A 24,508-nucleotide genomic window follows, 5' to 3' on the forward strand; every position below is an offset into this window, starting at 1 on the left:
TTCAATAAGATCCCCTCTCATCCTTCTAAATTCCAGCGTACACAAGCCTAGTCGCTCCAGTCTTTCAACATACGACAGTCCCGCCATTCGGGGAATTAACCTAGTGAACCTGCGCTGCACACCCTCAATAGCAAGAATGTCCTTCCTCAAATTTGGAGACCAAAACTGCACACAGTACTCCAGGTGCAGTCTCACTAGGGCCCTGTACAACTGCAGACCTGTATTACTGCTGCTAGCAGGAATTTCATTGTTCCCTTTTTGGAACATATGTCAATTAAACACTCTTGACGGTTGCAATGCAATAACTCCAAATGTGCCCTTATGCAGTGTCATTTTCCTGCAGAACTCGAGCGGAATCTTTGGTGGCAATTCCATTAGAGGCTTGTGGGAAATGCTTGCGTAAATAGTTGGTAACCATTTTAACTCTTCCCAGTCCCATACTGACCCTTCTGTCCTGGCCTCCCCAATGGCCAGAGTGAGGCCACACACAAACTGGAGGAACACCACCTTGCATTTCGCTTGGGTAACTTACAACCCAGTGGTCTGAATGTTGAATTCTCCAATTTTAGGTAACTGCAGATCCCACACCTTCTTTCCCCTCCCCTTTGTCCCAGCCAGGCATGCACCTAAATTTCCCCTCCCCTTCAAACTACATTCCATCCTCTAGCTTCACAATTCTCAACTCTTCAATCTTTTTATCTCATACCTGTCTTTTCATCCAGTGTGTAGGAAGGAATTGCAGATGCTGGGTTAAACTGAAGATAGACACAAAAAGCTGGAGAAACTCAGCGGGTCATACAGCATCTCTGAAGAAAAGGAATAGGTGGTGTTTCGGCTTGAGACCCATCTTCAAACAATGCCTTTGTCCATCCATCTGCCTATCAAAAATCTCACCGCTCCCGTATCAATCTATTATCTGCCAGGCTCTGTCTTGCCCCTCCTTCCTTCCAGCTTCCCCCCCTTACAATCGTCTGGAGAAGAGTCCCAACCTGAAACATCACCTATTCATGTTCTCTAGAAATGACGGCTGACCTGCTGAGTTACTCGAAGCATTTTGTCTTTTATTTTAAACCAACATCTGCAGTTCCTTGTTTCATAGGAGATTAGTGGGCAAAATTAGGGCACATGGTATTGGGGGTAGGGTACTGACATGGATAGAAAATTGGTTGACACACAGAAAGCAAAGAGTGGGGATAAATGGGTCCCTTTCTGAATGGTAGGCAGTGACCAGTGGGGTACCGCAAGGTTCGGTGCTGGGACCCCAGCTATTTACGATATACATTAATGACTTAGACGAAGGGATTAAAAGTACCATTAGCAAATTTGCAGATGATACTAAGTTGGGGGGTAGTGTGAATTGTGAGGAAGATGCAATAAGGCTGCAGGGTGACCTGGACAGGTTGTGTGAGTGGGCGGATACATGGCAGATGCAGTTTAATGTAGATAAGTGTGAGGTTATTCACTTTGGAAGTAAGAATAGAAAGGCAGATTATTATCTGAATGGTGTCAAGTTAGGAGGAGGGGGAGTTCAACGAGATCTGGGTGTCCTAGTGCATCAGTCAATGAAAGGAAGCATGCAGGTACAGCAGGCAGTGAAGAAAGCCAATGGAATGTTGGCCTTCATAACAAGAGGAGTTGAGTATAGGAGCAAAGAGGTCCTTCTACAGTTGTACCGGGCCCTGGTGAGACCGCACCTGGAGTACTGTGAGCAGTTTTGGTCTCCAAATTTGAGGAAGGATATTCTTGCTATGGAGGGCGTGCAGCGTAGGTTCACTAGGTTAATTCCTGGAATGGCGGGACTGTCGTATGTTGAAAGGCTGGAGCGATTGGGCTTGTATACACTGGAATTTAGAAGGATGAGGGGGGATCTTATTGAAACATATAAGATAATTAGGGGATTGGACACATTAGAGGCAGGAAACATGTTCCCAATGTTGGGGGAGTCCAGAACAAGGGGCCACAGTTTAAGAATAAGGGGTAGGCCATTTAGAACGGAGATGAGGAAGAACTTTTTCAGTCAGAGAGTGGTGAAGGTGTGGAATTCTCTGCCTCAGAAGGCAGTGGAGGCCAGTTCGTTGGATGCTTTCAAGAGAGAGCTGGATAGAGCTCTTAAGGATAGCGGAGTGAGGGGGTATGGGGAGAAGGCAGGAACGGGGTACTGATTGAGAGTGATCAGCCATGATCGCATTGAATGGCGGTGCTGGCTCGAAGGGCTGAATGGCCTGCTCCTGCACCTATTGTCTATTGTCTATAACTCAACTCATTTAATACCAAAATATATAATTTGCTTATTACTCGCTGTGGTCTCTTGCAAATAGTCTTATTATTCCTCTTTGTTCGTGTAAACGATATTGCCACCAGGAAATTGCTGCACTCCTAAACTCAATGAGCAATCCAGTCTTGGAGCTCTGTGAAGAAAAGGTTGATGGAGATCAACCAGCAAATTAAGGACATTATGTATATGCACCTGTGGAAATCCTGAGCTTGGGTGGCACTGGGTTAGTTTAGTTTATTATTGGCTGTGTACTGAGGTACAGTGAAAAGCCTTTTTGCTGCAAGCTATCCAGTCAGCAAAAAGACTACATGATTACCATCAAGCCGTCTACAGTGTACAGATGCAGGATAAAGGGTATAACGTTTAGTGCAAGGAAAAGTCAGATTAAAGATAGTTGAAAGGTCTCCAATGTGGCAGATGGGAGGACAGTACTGCTCTCAGGTTGGAGAGAGGGCAGTTCATTTTCCTGATAACAGCTAGGAAGAAACTGTCACTGAATCTGGAGGTATGTGTTTTAAAATTTCCGTACCTTTTGCCTGATGGGAGACGGGAGCAGAGGGAGTGAGAAATGGGAAGTGGTGGCACTTGTTTGCAATAAATTGACCATAAATCCACCTCATCCCCACCTTGTGTTCTGGTCCAGAAAAATCTATATAGTTCGTCTTTTCTCATCTATAATGTTGAGCCAGTTTTTAAACTTGAGTGCTGGATCCTGGACGAAATAGACCAGACTTTGCTTGCCAAGTCCCATTGCTCACAATCGCCAGCACAAATCCCCTTTCCGGCCCTGCCAGAGTAAGTGTGAAAACGTCTCTCAAGATTGCTCCATGGGTAGTCCAATGAAAGTGTGAACCATCAAATTTGATGTACTGAATCTGTTAGGACTTGTGTTTGACAGTATGCGTATAGGTTCAAACTTGATTGCTGTTTAAATGACACAATGCTGATTATTCCATGTGTTTAACTCTGGCTTAACAATTAATTCATCATCATATCTCTGGTCTTTTATTTATCGTCCAATTTGCAGAACAAGCAAATACATGTAGAAAGAAAAAAATGCCACGCCATCATGAGCAATTTGATAATGCTTCCACAGTTGCAGGCGTCTAATTTATGGCTGTTTGTGGCATGCCCTTTCCTAATTCAACACCTGCATGGACATTAGAATGGATTGCAACTAGAATTTTAATAGTTGCCATTATCTTTCCCTTTTAATATTCATAGACTTCCATTTTATTTTTAAGCTGCCGTCCAATAAATCTTAATGAAAAGGTGCAAAGGTTGCACTTTCAATGTAATTTTTTTGAGATGATTCTAAATATACCGACATCTGTTTTTCTTTTCCTGGTTCCTGCTAATAACAGTTAAGAAACAGGTGTGAAGCGCAAAGGTCAGCAATGAAAATATAGAAGCTACTTGGAAATTTTGACCACTCCCCAAAAAAAGGGAGGGGGGGGGGGGGGGACATTCAAAATAAATCTTGCAACTTCCTTAAGGGGGTAAATTGGTCGCCATCTGTGCATTTGTGTTTTGCTACAAGAATCTGTGACTTCTGTTAATTTTCAAAATCTGTACTTGCCTCTTTTTGTAAAGGAACATTTTGTGAAGCAAAATATTTGATGGAAAGAATAGAAATATAACTTTAAGCAACATTGTATAGGTTGTACCTTGGGCATTTTTATTTATTCTTCAGCAATCATTTTCTATTTGACTATTTTGTCCCGTTTCAGAATACCTGACACAAGCGTTCATTCATTCATCTCATACGAATGGACTGCTCTTGCCTTTACTAACATGTTTGCAAATCAGATTTACCAATTATTTTTCAAAAAGGGACATTAAAATTCATCTAACCTGTGCAGTAGCAACTTGGAGTGTCATCCAAATAAATCTTCCACTGTCACAATTTGCAATTGTACCTCTGATTTTCAAAAAAGTATCAAATAGTAATGATCAGTTTTTTTCCCACTGAGGCCAAGGTTGTTTTCCAAGGAATCGTGAAGAACTGCAGATGCTGGAATTTTGAGCAAACAAAACGGCGTTGAAGTAACTCAACAGCCCCAACCTGAAACATCACCTATCCATTCCCTCCACGGATGCTTCCTGACTCGATGTGTTACTCCACGCTTTGTGTTCTGCTCTTGTATTTCAATGCCTTGCCTTGGTTCTCTCTTGTTGTCTTTGCAATGCATTTGAAGGCTAAGTTGATGAGTGATAGTATGAGATTATTACTTTTTCATCACCTGGCCTTTTGCTTTTGAAATGTTGAGATTTAGCGAGCAGCTTGATATTCTCTGCAGAGAAAGAAATATGTTCTTGTAATTTGGAGATTCCTCAATGGCCATACCCCATTGTACATTGGGAAGATTGCCTCATACATTGGGAAGATTAAGATCATGTGTTCTAATATTTTATGTAGTTAGTAGAAGTTTTGTATGGTTTGAACATTTTTGTTCTGAACTGGTTATTATATTAAGAAATATTAACTTATTCTTTCTCTCTCTGCTTTTTAGTGCTAGAAATGTACAGCAAAGTGAGAGAACAGATGAAGACCAAAAGGTAGTTTATATGTCTGTGCACTATATAATATTGATTGCCACCTCCCTACCGTGTTTCTTTCTGATTCCACATTTGAAGAGTAAGATTTTGTTTGAAATAATAACTTGCTGCATATTTTTTTATAAATACGGTTTGTTTCTTCCAAGTGCAAATTTGTGTTTAGTTGTCATGGGACTCTTTTTGTGTCCAAATTGTAAAGATTGTTGAGTGGTTGTCCTTGGGTGATGGTTTTTATAAACACCATCATAAATTGCCATGAGTGATGAATTAAAAGTCCACTCCTTTTTCTGAATATCCAATGCTATTATCTCAGCATTATAGCCCTTGATCAATGCTAATACTAAATGTGGGAATAAAAGGTCTTTCTCACATTAGCAGCTTGTGATCAATGGTGATTGGTACTTGAGTTCCAATGATTTATAATTGATATCAACAATTTGACTGGAGACCAAATTACATATTTCCAAGCTTACTGCTAATAGCAAAACCAACCAGGATTGTGAATGGGGAAGTTGATGCAAACAGGCTCCAAGGGATAATGGGAAGCTAAACGAGTGGGTGAGAATGACTGATGAAATATAAGGAAAATTCAAGGTCATCCAGTTCGGTGTCCCAAATAGAAGAGAAGATATTGGAATCTTTAAATATTGGCATACTAGGAAAATGCTGATGTTCAAAGAGACTTGGGTGTTCGAATGTTGGCCTTTATTACAGGAGGAATACAGTAGTAAAAAGGTCACATTGCAATTAGAAAGGGGCTTAATGAGACTGCAGCGAGAGTATGGTGTCTTAAAAAGCCGCGTGGCATGCAATGAAAATTCACAAGACTGAAACTTCCAAAAGTCTTACAGGTCTCGACAGAGTGGATGTTGAGGGTGTTTCCTCCTGGCGGTAGAGTTGTAAAACTAGGTCAAGGATGAGGAGAAGTTTCTGCATGCAGAGGGTGGTGAAGCATTGGAATTCTCTACCCAGAGGACCTGAAAAACTGTGTCACTTTGTTCTTTTCGAGGAGAGATATATTTGTGGGTATTAAGGGAATCATTGCATAAAAGGATAGAGCAGCATAAAGAGTTCAAGTAGAAAACCAGTCATGATTTGATAAATGTAAGAAGGTTTGAAGGGCCATGCGACATGCTTCTGCTCTTCGTTATGTTCATAAGTGATATGCCTGGGTTAAAAGTGGCCAGTAAATGGTGACTAAGGTTGTGAGTAAACTTTCATTCTTTGAGACTCATTTATTTAATCTGATTAATCAACTTCCAAGGTGTTGAAGCAAGTCATAAGATTAGAGACCACTTAATGCCTCTGGCGCAAAGCATCAAACTTTGACTAATTGCAATTTGATTGATTACAATATAAAGCAGGCAAAGATGGTGGATCATAATGAAATAGGAACCATATTATAACAATGGAAAAACATCGTAGTTCTGTTACATCGTGGAGCTTGCTACTGTCACATATTTCTATCTGCTTGAAGAAGATTGATGTACTGCTTAATTAGTGCTTTGTAAAAATATTTCCTGAATTGTAGGCATGGTTGTAAACCTTGTCCACATTAATAATTGTAAGTAATTATTTCATGAGTTTGGTCCTTGGCTTATTATGCCAAATGCATTTGCTGTCCAACTCGCCGGCACTTGCAGTAGTCCTCTTCTAGCAAAATGGTATTAACAGTTTACCCTTGTATCTATTGATGACAAGTCTCTGATGTCTCTGAAAAACTTTTGTTTTTATCTGAGAAAGTATACTAAATGCTTGGCAAAGGCGGAATAAACATTAGGCAGGAAAGATATAGAACTCTGGCAATATAACCCACATTATGATGCGTATCAGTATAATCCTCCATCAAAATTTGAAGTGTTTTACTGCCATACAAAACATGCTGTTCTTTCGACCCCCCCCCCCCCCCCCCTGCTTTCCTGGAGCTTTGGAAAATTGGGTATGATTCTAATTGATTAGTCTCCTTTTAGTATATTGATACCATTTTTATGTTGTTGCGTAATGCCCAAACACGCAATTACAAGATGCAAATGTATAATTGTTGTATAAATCAAAAGCCAAAATTGATACAGATTGAATGCCTGAATCATTAATTCATTGCTTTAAGAAACCATCCATATGTACTTGGGAATAATGTTCATATGTGATGGTTTTTCTCTTCATTATCCCAACCCAAGTGTAAAGGTCGTTAAGGAGGTTCCTTGCAATGCCAGATTCTGTCAGGAATCTGAATTATTTATAAACTCGAATGTAAAAGAAAAATCACCACTTTGTGCATCCCTTTCCAAGAAGTATTTTTTTAATTGTCTAATTAACTGTTTCATATTAATCATAGTGACAAAATCAGTATGGCTTTACACAGAAAAAAGTGCGTTTCATTTCAGCATTTTTTTATTAATGCTACTTACCTTGGATTACTGAATTGAGTTTAATATTAGTTAACAAAGGCTGAAGGACTTTGTAATTCCTTAACTAAATAAATCTGCAATTTGCTTTGGTCTCCAATAAGCTAGCTTTATTTAATTTCATATGTAAAACCGGAAGGCAAGATTCAATGAAATTGAGTTTTTATTAGTTTCGATGCATGTTAAGATTAAGCTTACTTTGCAATTTTGCATTTGAACCGCTGTTCAAAAATCCTTTTACGTAAAGTATTAAGAAATAATGCACTGCAAATAATGTATAAAACATCATGTTTCATGATGCTAGAATATATTTTGGTCTATGCTTTTTCAATGACACGTTAATCAATACTTAAGACTTGGATGCCAATATTGGTTTACATTAAAATATCAAGTTTGACTTAAAATGTCAGTGAAGTCTGTCACAATTTTGACAGTCTGAGTGGGTCTAAAATGTATTGAATCGTGCCCTCCCCCTAATGTTGCTTTACCTCTTTCATTCCTACTTTTTGGGTATTCATTTAGTTTCATTGTGCTAAACATGCAGTGGAATTCCAAATTCATTTTAATGCGTAGCCCACAGTTTCCAAAGTAAAAATAAATTGGCGTGACCATTCACAACCATTGGGTTGTTTCCCACTTGCGAAAAAAGGGACACTTAGGTAATGATTTACAAAGTATCCTGAATATCATTAGAATCACAAGGCCATATGGGTTATTTTTCGTCGACTGATCAATCAGAGCACATTATAAACTAATTTTAAAATTAAACAGGTGTTCTCCCTCGTCACATTACAAATGTTTCTGCATTCATTAATATACCAAGTGAGTTCCGTATAATGCGTGCTATACTAAATGACACAGCTGTGCTTCACTAATAGATTAAACTACATGATTTAATGAGACCACAATTCAGGATATCAGGCAATGATCGTGTAATAATTTTCTGCAATATTAATCACCATGATTGCCTTTTTAAACATTGCAACAAACATCATATTGTTTTGTTGGTATTGTTGAATTTCAACTCCACCATTGAATGAAAGGAAACTGCTTCACCCCCAACTTGCACGCCGAGCCTGGTGTGTCCAGCAAATAACAAAACGACTTCAACAGCATTTCCCAGACTGCCCCCTCTCACAGCTAGAAGGACAAAAGGATCAGCTTGTAGCAAATCAAACTACCAAGTTTCCTGTCATGCTATGCACCATCCTTAATTGAAAATGTTACTGTTCCTTTCATTGTTGTTGGGTCAAAATCCAAGCTTTCCCTTTCTAATAGCACTGTGGAATTACCGTCCATACAGAATGCAGCATGGCAAAAAATACTTCTAATTGCTACTTTGGGAGCAATTTGACATGGACATCAAATGCTAGACTTGCAAACAAAAAAGTGCAACATTCAGACTGGAAACTATATTTGGAAAGCTGGGCTTCTGTGGAACTATCTTGGTTTTGTGCTTATTCTTCTTATTAAATCATGTCTGATTTAAATGAAGTCTACTTTCTACTGTGATTGTTACATTTGCACTTGTGTTTAAACATGTCTTTATCTAATGTGCCAAGAAAATGTGCATTGTGCTGAAAGCAGTGCATTTAATTTGTTCGCTCATTTTGAGTTGTAAAACAAATGCTGGAGCAGTGCTATTTTTAATCTTTTCTGAAATAAGTTTTTAAGAGGACAGAAAAAATATGGAGATGGTAAACAGTGCTGAAAAGATAAATCTAGGTTTTTGGAAAAAGGAAATTAAGTTTCAAGAGTAAGTTAAGGAAACAAGTTTGATAGAAAGAAATGTAAGCACAATATAAATATGTGTCTGTAGGGAATGATTTTGGAGTCATTGAAGACCTTTCGGAAGCATTTTCCATTCTAACGAATTGACAAAATAATATGACATTATTGTTCTGATGAACAGTCACCTATTGTAGACTGACAATATTCTGAAGACTTGATTACAAAATTTAGATTTAAAGTTAGAGGTGATCTTTTTAAACTGGTGTGGAACTGCTGCAGAATGGAGATTATATTCACTGAGGTAACCAGATGAATTGGTCAACAGGATCGCGAGAAGGATTTAAATTTGTAGTTTTCTCCCTGTGTTGTCTTCTATCTCTGTTCTCACCACCATGTATCGGGTCGCAAGGTTTGAGTCTTTATGATAGCAAGGCTGACCAACACTGCTTTTTAAAAGCTTTCCAGGTGTTTTACTTAAGGTCTAGTCAGGAGGAGCAGTTGCCTGCTGCATCCAATTTCATGTGGGCACTGCACATTGGATTTAAAAGCCATGACTTCAATGGAGTGTATTTATCGCCCAGTTGCTCAACCTTTGGTTTTTTTGTGGTGGTTCAAATCAGATTAGTGCAACAGACTCCCTCACATTGAAGGAATTGTAATTTATTGAAGGATTCTCAGCAATGATGTGCTATGTCTGGTCATGTGCTATGTCAGCTGCACATTGGAAAGTGGGGAATTCCTTTTGGCTGTTGCACATCTACCAGTGGAAGTAGCTGTCAAACCGGCTTGCAGCATTTAGTGATACCTTGCACTGTGGAGCAGCCTGCAATCCATGTGAAATCTGCTGTTGCTGGGCAGTAGGGAATGAAACTTCGTCATCTAACTAGGAACAGAATCCATAGATAACCTTGCGTGTGCTGCAGTGCAAAAACATTGCAAATATCTTCAGGTCCACCCTGAAGGATTGCAACGGCCAAATGTTCTTGACCCCTAAACCTTATTGGCAAACTAATCCTTGCTTTGCCACAAATTGGGAAGTGAGGCTAAAATAAATGGCAAGCTCTAGAGTGGATATTCTTTCTGAAGGGCACATGCTCATATGATGTTTCTTGCTATATTCTTAAAAGAATGGTCTACAATGTATGAACTGCTGCTTCTTTAGAAGCATCCATATGAAGAGTCGCAAGTGTTTAATCGACAACCGAATGATGAAATTCATTCTTGCTGCAGCTTAATGGGCCTGTAAACCCAATAATATAATATAGAATAAAAAATACAATAAATTAATACGAGATAACCATAAATAGTGCAAAATAAAGTCTGTAGTGCAACTGAAGACGGCCCATAGATCATAGTTGCTAAGGCTTAGTGTTGCACAGCATTCAAGAGTTTCCTCATTCTTTTTTCGTTTTCTTGCCTAGCCCATTTTCCTCCTAGCTTATCCTGTTCTCTTTCTCCTAGCTTATTCCCTTATTCCACCTCTTTGCCTTCATGTGCATACATTCTGTCGTACATGGTTTGCCGTGAAGAATGTCTCGTGGGACATTGTGGCCTCAGAACAACTATGCTCAGACGCTTCAAGTCGAGATGGCTTTTCAGCACCTGGCGCACCAGACTCTGTAAACTTTAGCAACTTTCAAAAACTCTAGAAAGTACCAAATCCTTTTAGAATCATAACAACAGTCAGTAGAAATCAATCATCACAAGACTGCAAGTAGTTGAAAATCCTTTTATAAATATTGCTGCAGGTGGGATTCTGCTGCTGCCATTGTGACTTTTTTCAGCTGTGCACAATAATCAGAAAACATGGGCTTTGAGCTTTAATTTAGAGGCAATGGTATTTTAGCAGCACTGTTTGGTGATTGATATAACAATCTCCCGATTCTGCATGCTCCTGAGGCCGTTAGCAGATAAAACAATTCTAAATATGGTATGTACACAATTTATTGCACAAACATTAAACACATGCATCAATTACCACATGACCAATTTAGCAGTACATTGTCCAAAAATAGGCTGCATTAAAGTTCAGATTTGTGGCCCCAATATAAATGATGATGCCATTAACTATTACTCATTTATACGTGTGGCTTCTCCAAAAAAAGTAACAAGGTCAATAATATTCTAAAACCTTTTAGCCCAATGGGAGCCTATTACGACTCGCATTAATGAAGTACATTCATTTAAAATAAAACCTGTAAGTGAGCAATATATAAACTTGTCAGTCATTAAAAAGTCATTATGAAGCTGACATAAAGATTTAGTAACATCAGGTTAGAGAGTCACTTGGGTTAATGGTTTATGATAAAATATATGAATTATTCATAACGAATGCTGAACTCAAGCAGTGGAGTTAACAAAGTGATGAATCCTCTTTAGAAAGAACGGGTGCAGTTTTTTAAAAATTGGATGAATTGGTTAGTTTTATACAAATATTAATTCTAAAAATTTATCATGGATGAACGGATTAGAAAACAATTTCCATTGGTTTCAATGTCCACAGGATGAAATCTTGATCATTTTTGATTCGTGCATGTCCATCTTTACTGTATCATCTTCAGTCTTGCGTAGCATTAATCTTAAGATTAAAGTGCACGTACAGTGACCTGAGTTTTGTTTGAGTAAAAGCTGCACATGAATCACCCAAAGTATATTGAGTATTTATATTAAATCATTGTTCATAGTTTTTCTCGATATTGTGATGAATGTCTTTGGCAACAATAAATACATTAACATTTGTGGAGGGTATTATTTTGGCATAGCTCGAACTGAGAGCTTTATGCTGGGCTTTGGGTTTTTTGTGCCAAAAAAAATTTACTATTTATTTTGAACCTTTGGACTGCAGTTGACCTCTAAATGAAAAAGGCCTCAATATTTTATGAGAACGAATGTTAAAAGGCCAAGGTCTTGTTCTACAGACACATAATTAGAGAGGGGTTGCCGAATGGATTTCAATGGATTATATATGAATGTTGATCTCAAAGTCTGGGCTTTCCAGATGATCTGACTGTGCTGATAATTAAGCTGATAAATATAATCTCAATAAAACTGTTTATTTGACTTTAATGCTATTATAAATATATCTTCTTAAAACTGTATTGTGTTGCAATTTAGGCATTGCACATTTAAAAATGTGGTAAGGGCATAACCTGATAAACAGACCATGTTCTATTCGTATTAGACAAAATAAGCTGCCTCAAAGTACATGAGATCCAGTACCATAAGGGATAAAAATTCCTCATTTGAACCCAAAGCCTCGGCTTATGATCATCATATCATAAAGGCTACTATTATGAGTAAGTCCAAGCTGTTCAAAAGTACTGTACTGGAAATCAGGTGTACTGAATATTCTGAATGTGAAACATTACTTGCGTAATAATAATAATCTGCTAGCATAGAAGAGAAGTGTTTATTTAAATGTTTTCACCATCGCTTGCTCTTTTTTATAAACAAAATATCAAAATACTCTTAAAAGAAAGCGTAAATGTGCTGGGCATTGTCAGGGAGAATGGAAAGAAATAATTAAATGCCACTTTGAGCTTTCTTAAAATGCTGCATCTTTCTTGCATCTATGTAGACAATAGACAATAGGTGCAGGAGTAGGCCATTCAGCCCTTCGAGCCAGCACCGCCATTCAATGCGATCATGGCTGATCACTCTCAATCAGTACCCCGTTCCTGCCTTCTCCCCATACCCCCTCACTCCGCTATCCTTAAGAGCTCTATCCAGCTCTTTCTTGAAAGCATCCAACGAACTGGCCTCCACTGCCTTCTGAGGCAGAGAATTCCACACCTTCACCACTCTCTGACTGAAAAACATTGAATCATAGAAAAATAGGTGCAGGAGGAGGCCATTCGGACCTTTGAGCTAGCACCGCCATTCAATATGATCATGGCTGATCATCTAAAATTAGTATCCCGTTCTTGCTTTTTCCCTTGATTCCTTTGGCCCGAAGAGCTAAATCTAACTTTAGTCAGTTGCCTGCGAAATGGGAAGATGATGATGAGATGCTACAGGAATTGTTCCTGGAGTGCATGCCTACTCTAACTTCTGCCAGGCAGATGTCACAGCTCCAGGGCTCTTCAGAGGACATTATGTATTTATTTTGATGATATTGCCAGTGCCCATAGTCAGTCCCGACTGCAACATTCAGAATTCTATCATCAATGATTGCAAGAAAAGAGACCAATATCTATGAACCATTAAAAACAAAATCCATTGTACAAAATTGTGATTTTTTTTAACCTTAATGTGGACTGCTGCACTTCAAACTCAGTTCCTCAATATGCGCATCTAAACATAACCATAAGATGTACATGATTATTTATCTTAGTAGAACTATTTAAAAAGAAACATGATGTCTCGAGAAATTAATTCAAATGTTTATGACTTGAAAGCATGTTCTATTATTCCAGTTTAGTGCAAATTTTCTAATTTTAGGACTGAATATTCTGATAAATCTTGAATGTTGTGTAGTAAAGTCAGGGCGAAAGACTGAACTGAAAACAAAAAAGGAAAATTTAAGCCCTCTGTACAATGTAATCGATAAACTCATGAAGGGTGCAATGAGCTGAGGACATATTTAAACCTTGTGAAACAAAAATGTTGCCATTTCATTATAGACATGCTATTCGGTGCGACGAACATGAATTTCATACAAACATATTTGTTTTTATTTCAGATATTATTCTGCTTTGAAAACTATGGAACTGCTAGAAAATACCTATCTTCCCCAGGTTCATCAGTATCGTTTCTGTCAGATCATGACTGAAAATATTCCCAGACTGCGAGAAGAGATCAAGGAAATTTCAATGTCAGATTTGAAAGATTTCTTGGAAAGTATTCGGAAGCACTCTGATAAAATAGGGGAGATGGCCATGAAACAAGTGAGAAATGTCAAATTTAGTCTCTTAAGCTGTTTTGAACTAGTACTTACCACAAAAACATTCTGTGGTGTGATATGTTATTAATTATCATCTATATACTAAAACTCTCGTTTGTTTGTTCCTGAACTACAGCCAAAACGGTATACGATAGCGTGACAATTTTAGGCCCACCTTACTCACCGTCATCCCTTTGGTGCTAATGGAAGAAGTTTCATTGAAATCGGTGTTATATTTTTAAAGCTAATCACATTTTAAAGTTTAAATATATCTCCTAGGGAGGGGGCGGGAGAGAGGATGAGGGGTTGAGGGGGATGGAGTGGGGACGAGGGGGTAGGGGGAGGGATAGAGGGGAAGGGGCGAGGGGTAGAGGAGAGGGGGATGGGAGTGGAGGGGAGGGGGGAGGAGTGGGCGCTGCACCAATGCAGGAGAGGTTTGGGCCCAACGGGTCTAGTTCTAACTAAACAGTGACTAACCAATTCAGAGATGTCAATTTTGATTGAATAGGAATATTTCCCAGGGAAACAATGGAAACACAGAGCTCTCTGTTTGGAGTTCATCGGTTTTGGGTGGGGTGAGGTCATACTAATTGGGGTTGGGGTGCTGAAGAATGAGAAAAAAATTTGTTCTACATCATGCAATTCTTCTTCTTGTCATACACTCACTGAAAGCCATTAAAATCAGAACTTTTGTCGGGTTTTCATTGCCATTAGATGTTCACCCTTGTGGTTCAGTGCTAGTTAAGGTATCCAAGAAATTCAATTTCCAAAATTATTGGAAAGAAAAATGAAGACTAAATTTAATCATTTTTTTAGATTGTTGACTTGAGCAAGGGTCCAAAGCCAAAATCCTGGTTTTTGTATTTTGGAAAGTTGAGGTCAAGAATTGTTTTTGATACAGATATCTATCCCTTTCCCCTCTCATCCCACCCTAGATAGACACTTCTCATGAAAAGGGTTGTATGAAAAGCTGTTCATATGAAAACGCTGAAAGGCAGTTTCATGAAATCCCAGGAAATAGGGTTCCTTTGCTTAGGAAATATTCTTTTATGCATTTTTGTGTCACTTCATTTTGTCATTGAGGTATTTGGAAACTGATCATCATTCCCTGATTAAGAATGCAGTTTAAAAGCTTCATACATATTTTATTGGTTTCAGAGTTGAGTAGAGCATTGGATAGCTTTGGGATCCATTGGGGGAGAGGGAAAAGGGGGGAGAGGGAAAAGGAGGAATCGAAGGATAGCAAATCCTCAATGTTGAAATGAAAATGAATTGGAAAAAGCTTGAAATGTTATCATCATGCCATTATCAAAGAATTTTTGGCTTGCAATGTTTTTTGTTGAGGATGAAATATTTTATGAAACATTCATCATGTGAAATTAGTATATTTTTCAAAGTAAATATATTCATTGAACTAATTTTTTTTTTAACTGCTGCTTCAAATATACATCCTTGTGCACATTAATTGAATCACTGGCTGATTTTGCTATTTTTTTCATAAGTTGAACTTCTATGTCCGCCATTTATTCTTGCATTTATCTGAAACCCTAAATCTCTCCCCAAAAAGTTCTTCTGGTCATTCCAGGGGGATTGATTTCTAGTGATTTATCATTTGAGAAGAATTCTCCAAGCAATTCACAAAATTGATATCAAGGAATTAACAAAGTGGATATCACTCTAAGGAGGCGAACAAAGATCATAACCTTGCCTCAACGTTGCTCAAAGTCATAGTTTAGTTTATTGTCACGTGTACCGAGGTACAATGAAAAGTTTTTTGTTGCGTGCTGTCCAGTCAGTGAAAAGACTATACAATTGAGCCATCCACAGTGTACAGATGCAGAATAAATGGAATAATGATTAGTGCTAGATAAAGATGGATTAAACATAGTCCATGGGCCGCCAATGAGGTAGATGGTAGCTCAGGACTGTTAGCACAGCACTGTCTCCCGGCCATTCAGGACATTTTCTACCGGCGGTGCCTGCGGAAGGCACGCAGCATCATCAAGGACCACAGCCACCCAGCACGCAGGCTGTTCTCCTTGTTACCATCAGGCAGACGATACAGGAACAGTTTCTACCATCAGGCCATCAGGCTTCTGAACTCATAAACACATTTCAAATCATATATGTTGATTATTTTTAATATTGTCTTTTTACCTATTTTAATATTGTCTTTTTACCTTACTAATGTCATTTACTTTTTTATTTAAAAAAAAAATCTTATTTATCCTTGGAATATTACTGCTGAGGTGACCCGTTGTCTTGTCAAATACATTTAATTGTACCATTGACCCTGTGCCAACCTACATATGACAAATAAAATGTATTATTATTATTAAATTTATTATAAATTAGTGATTTGATGAGAATTTGATTACCAACCATTCTCATTGACTAAATGTAAAATTTGGTTAGGAGATGTGAACTTTTAATAGTGTAGTAAATAACTACTGCTTGATAAATTTAGTAATTTTATATATTTGTTTTGTATTTATATAATTTTTGAAGATTTTTTTTAAATGACGACTAAATTGTATATTATAGCTACCCTGTAGATGTTCCCATCTTTTATTTTGTGGCCTGTAAACACATTATTTTGTATTTTAAGAAAAAAAACTTCTTGATTTGCTGCTTTTGAAAATTATTTGGTGTAAATAACAGTAAATGGCAGTTTCTATACCATTTCGAAATCCCACTTCGATAGCCATTACCTCTCGGGGATGAAATGTAGTTATAGCTTACGCACACGTCGCACCCTGATATGACAAAACGAATCTTCCAATCTTCTTTTCTTCATTAATTGGTTTTATTAAAGTAGCACAAATCATAGAGTAATTCATCAGTTTCTGTACTTTATCAACTGTTTCTTCTGCTAACAATATCTAGAATTCTTGCAGTTATTACCGTATGGTTCTTACAAATATAACCGGTGCGAGCGCATGGTACGAGCGCGTGGTAAAGAACTGTATGCTCACCATCCTCCGAGTCTAAACTGACCCACAACCTCTGTCGACACGCTAGCCTCCTCCCATCTAGACACTCCCCATCACGCATTAAGTCACACCCACAAGCAGGCAAAAAAGACATAAACTAGAAATATTAAAACATAGCCATAATACAATGACAATAACTGAATTAAGCATAAATGGCTCCTACAAACAGCTCACCCACCTTGATGCAGTCAGTATTGCTGGTCACCATGGGGCCCCTCATATTGATGTCTAACAACTGACATAAATAAAGGGAAAATTCGTGTGATTAAAAAAATCACTCGATGGGCCTTTTTCCTTTAAATTTATTTTATTCTTTTATTGTTTATTTATTTATATATATATATTCCCGGTCAATACAATACAACAGATTGACCATGCAATTGTGAAAGTTAAATAGTACGAAATCATTATATCAAAAATAAAACAATATAATCACACGTGATATTCTCTGACTGATAAAAAGGTGTAGGCAGAAGCCAAAGCTTATTGTGCCTACCCTTAATACTTAACAAAGCATTACCCTAATTACCCTAGCCAAAATAGCAGTGAAACAAAACAAGAAAACAAAATACAATTTAAAAAAAACACAACCTCATAAGTCAGAAGCAGATAAACAAAACATAGAAAGAAACACAAATATAATCAAGAAACATCATTTCTGCCATGTCAGTCATTTCCCAGTGCTGATCACATATTTTGTATCTTTCAAATATGTTTTTGAACATTTTCTGGAATTTACACATATTACTACGCTCTTTTAACTATTTTGCAACTATTCCATACATTGACCCCTTTAACAGTCACACATCTATTTTTCACATTTGTCCTTACCCTCTTTTTTTTCAAACATATAATTTCCCCAGAGTGGATACCTGCTCTCCCTCACTGAAAACAAACCTTGGATACAGTCAGGAAGTATTCTTTCTTTTACTCTAAACATTATTTGCAGAGTATTAAAGTCTACTAGGTCCATAAACTTTAGGGCATATGATTTCATAAATAATGGGATGGTTGGGTCATTATAACCAGCTTTATTGACAATAGATATGGCTCTTTTTCTGCAGTATAAAGATTGAATTCGTGGTAGTTTTGTAGGTGTTTCCCCATACTTCCACACAATATGTAATGTATGAATCAGTGGGCCAGTGAGCACTCCACTGTCTCTTCACTGGGTGCAAAATCTAAGCCCATGAATTTAAAGTGTGGGTAAATTGGAATGATTTATAATTGGGAAAGATATTGGATGTTATTTTAGAGTGTAGCAGATGTTTTGAGGTATAGATGATGATGAATTTTGTTTTCGAAAGCAGTTCTGTTTGGAATATTCAGTTGTTTTTTTAAATTAATGATCCACAGTCACAGCAGCAGAGAACCTTCAACAGTGTTGTGAAGAAGCAAACGCATAATGGCAATGAAAAGTTGTATGTTGCCAGTGGTGCATTTTTAGGACACTTTGATACAGCAACACCAGAGCAATTACAGGACGAGGAAGAAGAATATGAAGAGGAGGTAATTTTAATAGCCGCTCCATGTTGAAATAGAATATAACCATTAAACTAATTATTTGACCTACTCTACGTAGTATAATTGTAATGAGAATGGACATTTTCCTAATTGGTTTGTCTTGAGTTTAGAACTATGTGAGATAGAGACTCTGACCTCTGGTTTTGCCCAGGGAGAGAAATAAAGAGCAAGTAGTTTGGGAGGGAAAAGAGAAGAAATGTCTTCACTAGAGATACTGCATCTTTGGAATTCTCTACCCCAGGGTGCTGTGGAGGCTGAATTATCGATGGTATTCAAAGCAGAAAATGATCTATTTCTGGAAAGGAAATTGGTTTTGAGGCCTAAGATTAGGCTTGATGGTAGACTCCAGGGGCTGAGGGATCTACTCCGATTTCTTCTCTTACGTTCAGTTTCATTGGACCGAAATAAAGTAGTTTGTTTAAAAGCTTGGGTTTCTTTTTCACCTGTAAATTTGGTGAAAAGCCTTGGATAAAGATTGATGTAAATGCTTTATTCTGTAACAATAAGTCACAGAACTATTTGAATATGTCCTAATCTTTGTTCTGATCTGAATATTCGTGTCATAAAGTTTTGATTATTTATAAAGTAATACTGTAATGTAATTTGATTGGAGAGCTTTACCTATTAAAAGCTTGGTACTGATCTGTCTGGGGATATGTGAACAATTTTAAATGATAGTGGATTCAGGAGTCAAGTGTTTGTTTATTATATGTACCAACGTCAGAACAATGAAATTCTCACTGCAGCTCAACAGGCTCATAAACGCAATAACACATATAATATATAATACAATTGCAATTTTCAAAAAATACAATAAATATAACCTGTAATACTAGGTAACCAAAATACAATATTTTTAAAAAATTCAAAACTCAGTCCATATGAGATCATAATTGCTGAGGTTAGTATTGCATAGTGTTCAATGGCATGATGGTTGTTGGGACAAAGCTGTTGTGAACCTGGTGGTTATGGTTTTCAGGCTCTTGTACCGTCCCGATGGGTGGAACAAAATGAGGGTGGCGTGGTGTCTTTGATATTAGCAGCCTTTTTTAGGCTGCATCTTCTATGGATTGCTTTAAATGGTGGATAGGTCAGTACCTGTGATGGACCAGGCAGTGTCTTCCGCCTTTTGTAGTCTCTTCGTTTCTTGGTGTTCAAGTGGCCAAACCAGGCTGTGATGTGGTGTAATATGTTCAAGCATAAATGTTTGATTGTTGATGAATTCTTTGGCATACATGTTCCCCGCAGGTTCTCACTGCCCAAGATCTTGTTGATTTCTCTCCTGTTTACAGATGTCTGCATATATACACCATTTTGGTAAGTGTTTTTGGTTCTTGGTATTTCTGTGTGTAAAGTTAAGTAGACCTTTGTGCAGCGTCTGTGAACTAAAATTGGTTACACTTGGCTAACATGATGTTTATGAAAACTGTAGCCATTGTAGTAAAGGTAAAAATCATTTTCAGTTTGTTTAAGCAATTTAATTTGAAAATTGGGGTAACAAGATTCTGAATTAAAGTGGTCTAAAATGATAGTTATGTTCACAACAAAGTTATTAAAAGATCCAATCCTTTCAGTGCTGTGATGTTTTTACCTTTGGACTTGTATAGTGTTTAAAAAGGGTTATTGAACAATTCATGAAATAATTAATTGCATTTTTTGTCTCTTCAGACAGCAGTAGTGTACCAGTATTTTGAAAGGACTAATGGAAAATGAATTTATAAATTCCGAGTGAGGAGATTTGAGATTCTGTGCATGTTCAAATCTGCTGTGGTTTTTGCATAGTTCATTAAACTCCTGTAGGAGCTTTAATTGCAATCTCTTGTGCATCCTTCACTATTCTTAGCTCTATAGCTTCAGAATACTAGCTTGATAATACTAGTCATGAAGATTACATATGATGAGTGGCTTCAGTGTGGATGAGAGATTGCAAGCAGAGTTCAACAAAGAGCCCAGGAGCATGGCGAAGATAAACAAAAAAATGCTGGAGTTACTCAGTGGGTCAGGCAGCATCTCTGGAGAAAAGGAGTAGGTGACGTTTCAGGTCGGAACCCTTCTTTAGACTTCTTCAGAAATTATATTGATACTGCTGAGTTGTAAGCTGCCCAAGCGAATTATGAAGTGCTATTCCTCCGATTTGTGTGTGGCCTCACTCTGACAGTGGATTTGAACCAGTGACGGTGATTGTTTGTCCAAGTCAGGATGGTGTGCCTGGGAAGGCAGCTTCCAGATGGTGGTGTTCATATGCTTTTGCTGTCCTTGTGTTTCTGAATGGTAGAGGTCATGGGTTTGGAAGGTGCTATCTAAGGAATCAGTGAATTATTGTTGTGCATCCTGTAGCTGGTACAGCTGTGTGTTGGTGGTAACTTGAGTGAATTGTTACAGAGGCGGGTGTCTGGCATCAAGCAGGCTGCTATGCCATGTATGGTGTCAAGGTGCTTGAGTGTTAAAGCTGCAATTATCTAGTCAAGTGGAGAGCATTCCATCACATCACATCTGTGCTCCTGAGATGTTGGCTGACCCGCTGAGCTACTCCAGCACTCTGTCTTCATCTGTAAACCAGCTTGCAGTTCCTTGTTTTTGTGTTCCATCACATTCCTTACTTGAGCTTTGCAGATAATTAACAGGCTTAGGGGAGTTTTGCGGTGAGTTACTTGCTGTAAGATTCCTAGTTTCTGACCTGGACCTGCTTTTATTGCCACATTGTGTATACTTCAGTTTCTGGTCAATGCTAACTCCCAGGATATTGAGGGTAGAGGATTCCGTAATGGTAATACCATTGAATGCAACAGGCAACCGCTGGATATTTTCGTTGTACATAATGATGCCCTGGCATTTGTGTGGCATGAATGTTATTTGCCACCATCAGCCTCGGCCTAGATATTGCCCATTTCTTGTTGCATTTGTCTATGGACGTTATTAGCTGAGATACTCAAAAATGTGCAAATATCAACGAACAAACCCACCTCTGATCATACGATTGAAGGGTAATTGATGAAGCTGCTGAAGATGGTTGTTAATAGGATGCTATCCAGAAGAACTCCTGCAGTTTTGCCTTGTGGCTGAGATATTAATCTGAGATAACCACCACAACCATCTTCCTTTTGTGCTAGGTATGATTCCAACCAGTGGATTGTTTCCCCCTTAATTCCAATTGACTATAGTTTGGACTGGACTAATCAACATTGAAGACTCCGAAGGTAGTTCCCTCCTGATACCACTCTGTCTTCACCTCTGCCGGGTCTGTCCTCCAGTTGGCTAGCTCCCACCATTTTGTCACAAGTCCCCAGACGTTGGTACGGGGGAATTTCTGGTATCAACTGAGTACTTTTTGCTGCTGTCTGGTGGCTAGAACAATCCCAAGTATCTGCCCTGTTTCATTTCTTTGTGAATTTTTAGCAGTTTAATACAACTAAATAGTTTGTGAGGGCATTTCAAAGGGCAGCTGGGAATCAACCACGTTGGTGTGGTTCTGGAGCCGTGGAAAAGCCAGGTCAGGCAAGAGTGGCAGATTGTCTCCCCTACAAGACAGGAGTGAACTAGGTGGGTCTTTACATGACCCATCTGGTTCACTAATTTTGGCCTATATCCTGAATGTTTAATTTCTGGTTGTTTTTATCAACCTGCTGATTGGATAATTACAACACAACATTTTTTTTTTTAACAGGTTTAAACTTTACAAAGTTGGGGCTAAGAGGGGAAGATAGATTGGGCATGATTGAATGGCGGAGTAGACTTAATGGTCCAAATGGCTTAATTCTGCTGATTCTGCTTCTATCACTTATGAAGTCGGTGCTTCTACAGAAACCCTGTGTAATTTGATCCTTTTACAAAACCCAGAAATTCTATTTTGCCTTGCAAGTGCATATAGTGTACCTGTGCTCCAACATGAGCATACTCCCTTCCCCTCCACCCCACCAACCTCCCTTTCTGCCTCTGACCGTAGAAATTCTTCTATTTCTTTCTCCCTCGTTTATCTAACTTCCTGTTTGCCGAAACAGTCTTTGAAATTTGGTGGAAGAACCTGATCAAAGATCTATTCCTAATTTGGACTTTTGACGTACAATTTTGGATCTTTATTGGCTGTAACTTTTTGCTTTCTACTAGGTGTATCAGAAGTTCACCTATTACAAACAAGTTACAATATTTTGTTCTTGGATCAAATATGAGATGACCATGAAAGCTGCTGTTTTTGAAAATTCAGTTCATTGTCGCTCCTGTCTAGACTCCCCTTTACTCCCCTTTACTCCGGCACAGTTCATTATGCCGAATGTCCTTTGAAATAATGTAACTCTATTTTAATTGTCACTATCAATTTCAAAAGTGGAGGACTCCTTCGGCAATGACTCTGCCATCTTACTATTTGATCAATTTAAAATTGGTGATGGACAAAGGAATGTGAATTTGACACATATGTTAATAGAATATATTTTTCAGAAATTGTTATACAAGGATTTTACTTAACAATGGCTTATCTATTTTTCTTGTATCCACAGTACAGTATCTGTAATGAATTGCCTCTAAGTCTTTCCTGAGTCTTCACTCGTAATTGGTAGCTACTTTGACATGTATTTAATATTGGTGTACATTTTGTTTTGGGCCACTCTAGAATTTAATTGAGGTTGAATTCTTATTTTATTTCACATAATATACAGTGACAGATTTTCCCTGGAACCATTGCCTCTCATATACCTACCTATATTAATATAAAATGTGAAGACCTGCATTGAGTGGAGAATCAGTGTTTTCGAAGTCAGTAACTGTCTCCATATAATCTGCCTTCCCAGATTGCGCAATATTTTTCATGGCTGGCCCAACATCATAAATCAATCAGATACTTCTGGGAAGGGCTGCATACATAGGAAGGAAAAATCGAGAGTGCTTTAGTACAAATATTTCTACGAGACGATTGTTTCTCCCAAAATGACCAAAGATAGAAACATAGAAAAATAGGTGCAGGAGTAGGCCATTCGGCCCTTCGACCATTCAGTATGATCATGGCTGATCATCTAAAATCAGTACACCGTTCATGCTTTTTCCCCGTATCTCTTGATTCCTTTAGCCCTAAGAGCTAAATCTAACTCCCTCTTGAAAACATCTAGTGAAGTGGCCTTCACTGCCTGCTGTGGCAGAGAATTCTACAGATTCACAACTCTCTGGGTGAAAAAGTTTTTCCTCATCTGTCCTAAATGGCCTACCCCTTTTTCTTAAACTGTGACCATTCTCAAGATTTTGCACACCAGCATTACAAGACTTTATTTGGAACACATTTAGTGACTAATTTGAAAATATATAGTTTTGATTATGAGAAATCCCCCTATGGTCAACTAATCTAGAAGATTAAAATGCACAAGATTAAGAGCGACTTGTCGTATGGATTTAGAACTGGCTTACTGATGGAAGACAGAGGGTAGTGGAGGTCAGTGAGCAGTGGAGTTCTGCATGGATCTGTGTTGGGACCTCTGCTGTTTGTGATATATAGAAATGACTTGGATGTAGGTGGATTAGTTGGTAAATTTGCAGATGAAACCAAGATTGCTGGGTTTGCAGACTGAGGAAGGCTGTCAAAGCTTACAACAGGATATAGATCCTAGCACGGTGGCGCAGCAATAGAGTCGCTGCCTTACAGCGAATGCAGCGCCGGAGACTCGGGTTCGATCCTGACTAAGGGCGCCGTCTTTACGGAGTTTGTACGTTCTCCCCGTGACCTGCGTGGGTTTTCTCCGAGATCTTCGGTTTCCTCCCACACTCCAAAGACGTACAGGTTTGTAGGTTAATTGGTTGGGCAAATGTAAAAAATTGTCCTTAGTGGGTGTAGGATAATGTTAGTGTGCGGGGATCGCTGGGCGGCGCGGACCCGGTGGGCCGAAGGGCCTGTTTCGGCGCTGTATCTCTAAATCTAAATCTAGATCAGCTACAGAAATGGACAGAAAAATGACATATGGAGTTTAATCTGAGAAAGTATGAGTGTCGCCCTTTGGGAAGTCGAGCGTAAATGGAAAATATACAGTCAATGACAAGATATTTAACAACATTGATATACAGTGGGATATTGGGGACCACGTCAATAATTCCCTGCAAGTGGCAACACATGTAGGATAGGAATAGATAAGGTAAATGCATGGAGTCTTTTACCCAGAGT

At 38.4% G+C, this 24,508-nt stretch overlaps 1 protein-coding gene across 3 annotated transcripts in view; it reads left to right on the top strand.

Moving 5' to 3' along the window:
* Window positions 1-24,508, top strand: part of LOC144601507 (exocyst complex component 6-like) — a 161,371-nt gene that overhangs the window by 45,288 nt on the left and 91,575 nt on the right. For all 3 annotated transcript variants that reach the window (XM_078413722.1, XM_078413723.1, XM_078413724.1), the window contains exons 5-8: window positions 4,789-4,834; window positions 13,652-13,856; window positions 18,202-18,354; window positions 19,618-19,686. In XM_078413722.1, coding sequence (XP_078269848.1) covers window positions 4,789-4,834; window positions 13,652-13,856; window positions 18,202-18,354; window positions 19,618-19,686 — 473 coding nt within the window. The remainder of the gene's footprint in view (window positions 1-4,788; window positions 4,835-13,651; window positions 13,857-18,201; window positions 18,355-19,617; window positions 19,687-24,508) is intronic.

This window comes from Rhinoraja longicauda, chromosome 16 (genome assembly GCF_053455715.1).
Source record: "Rhinoraja longicauda isolate Sanriku21f chromosome 16, sRhiLon1.1, whole genome shotgun sequence".
NCBI classification, from domain to species: Eukaryota; Metazoa; Chordata; class Chondrichthyes; order Rajiformes; family Arhynchobatidae; genus Rhinoraja; species Rhinoraja longicauda.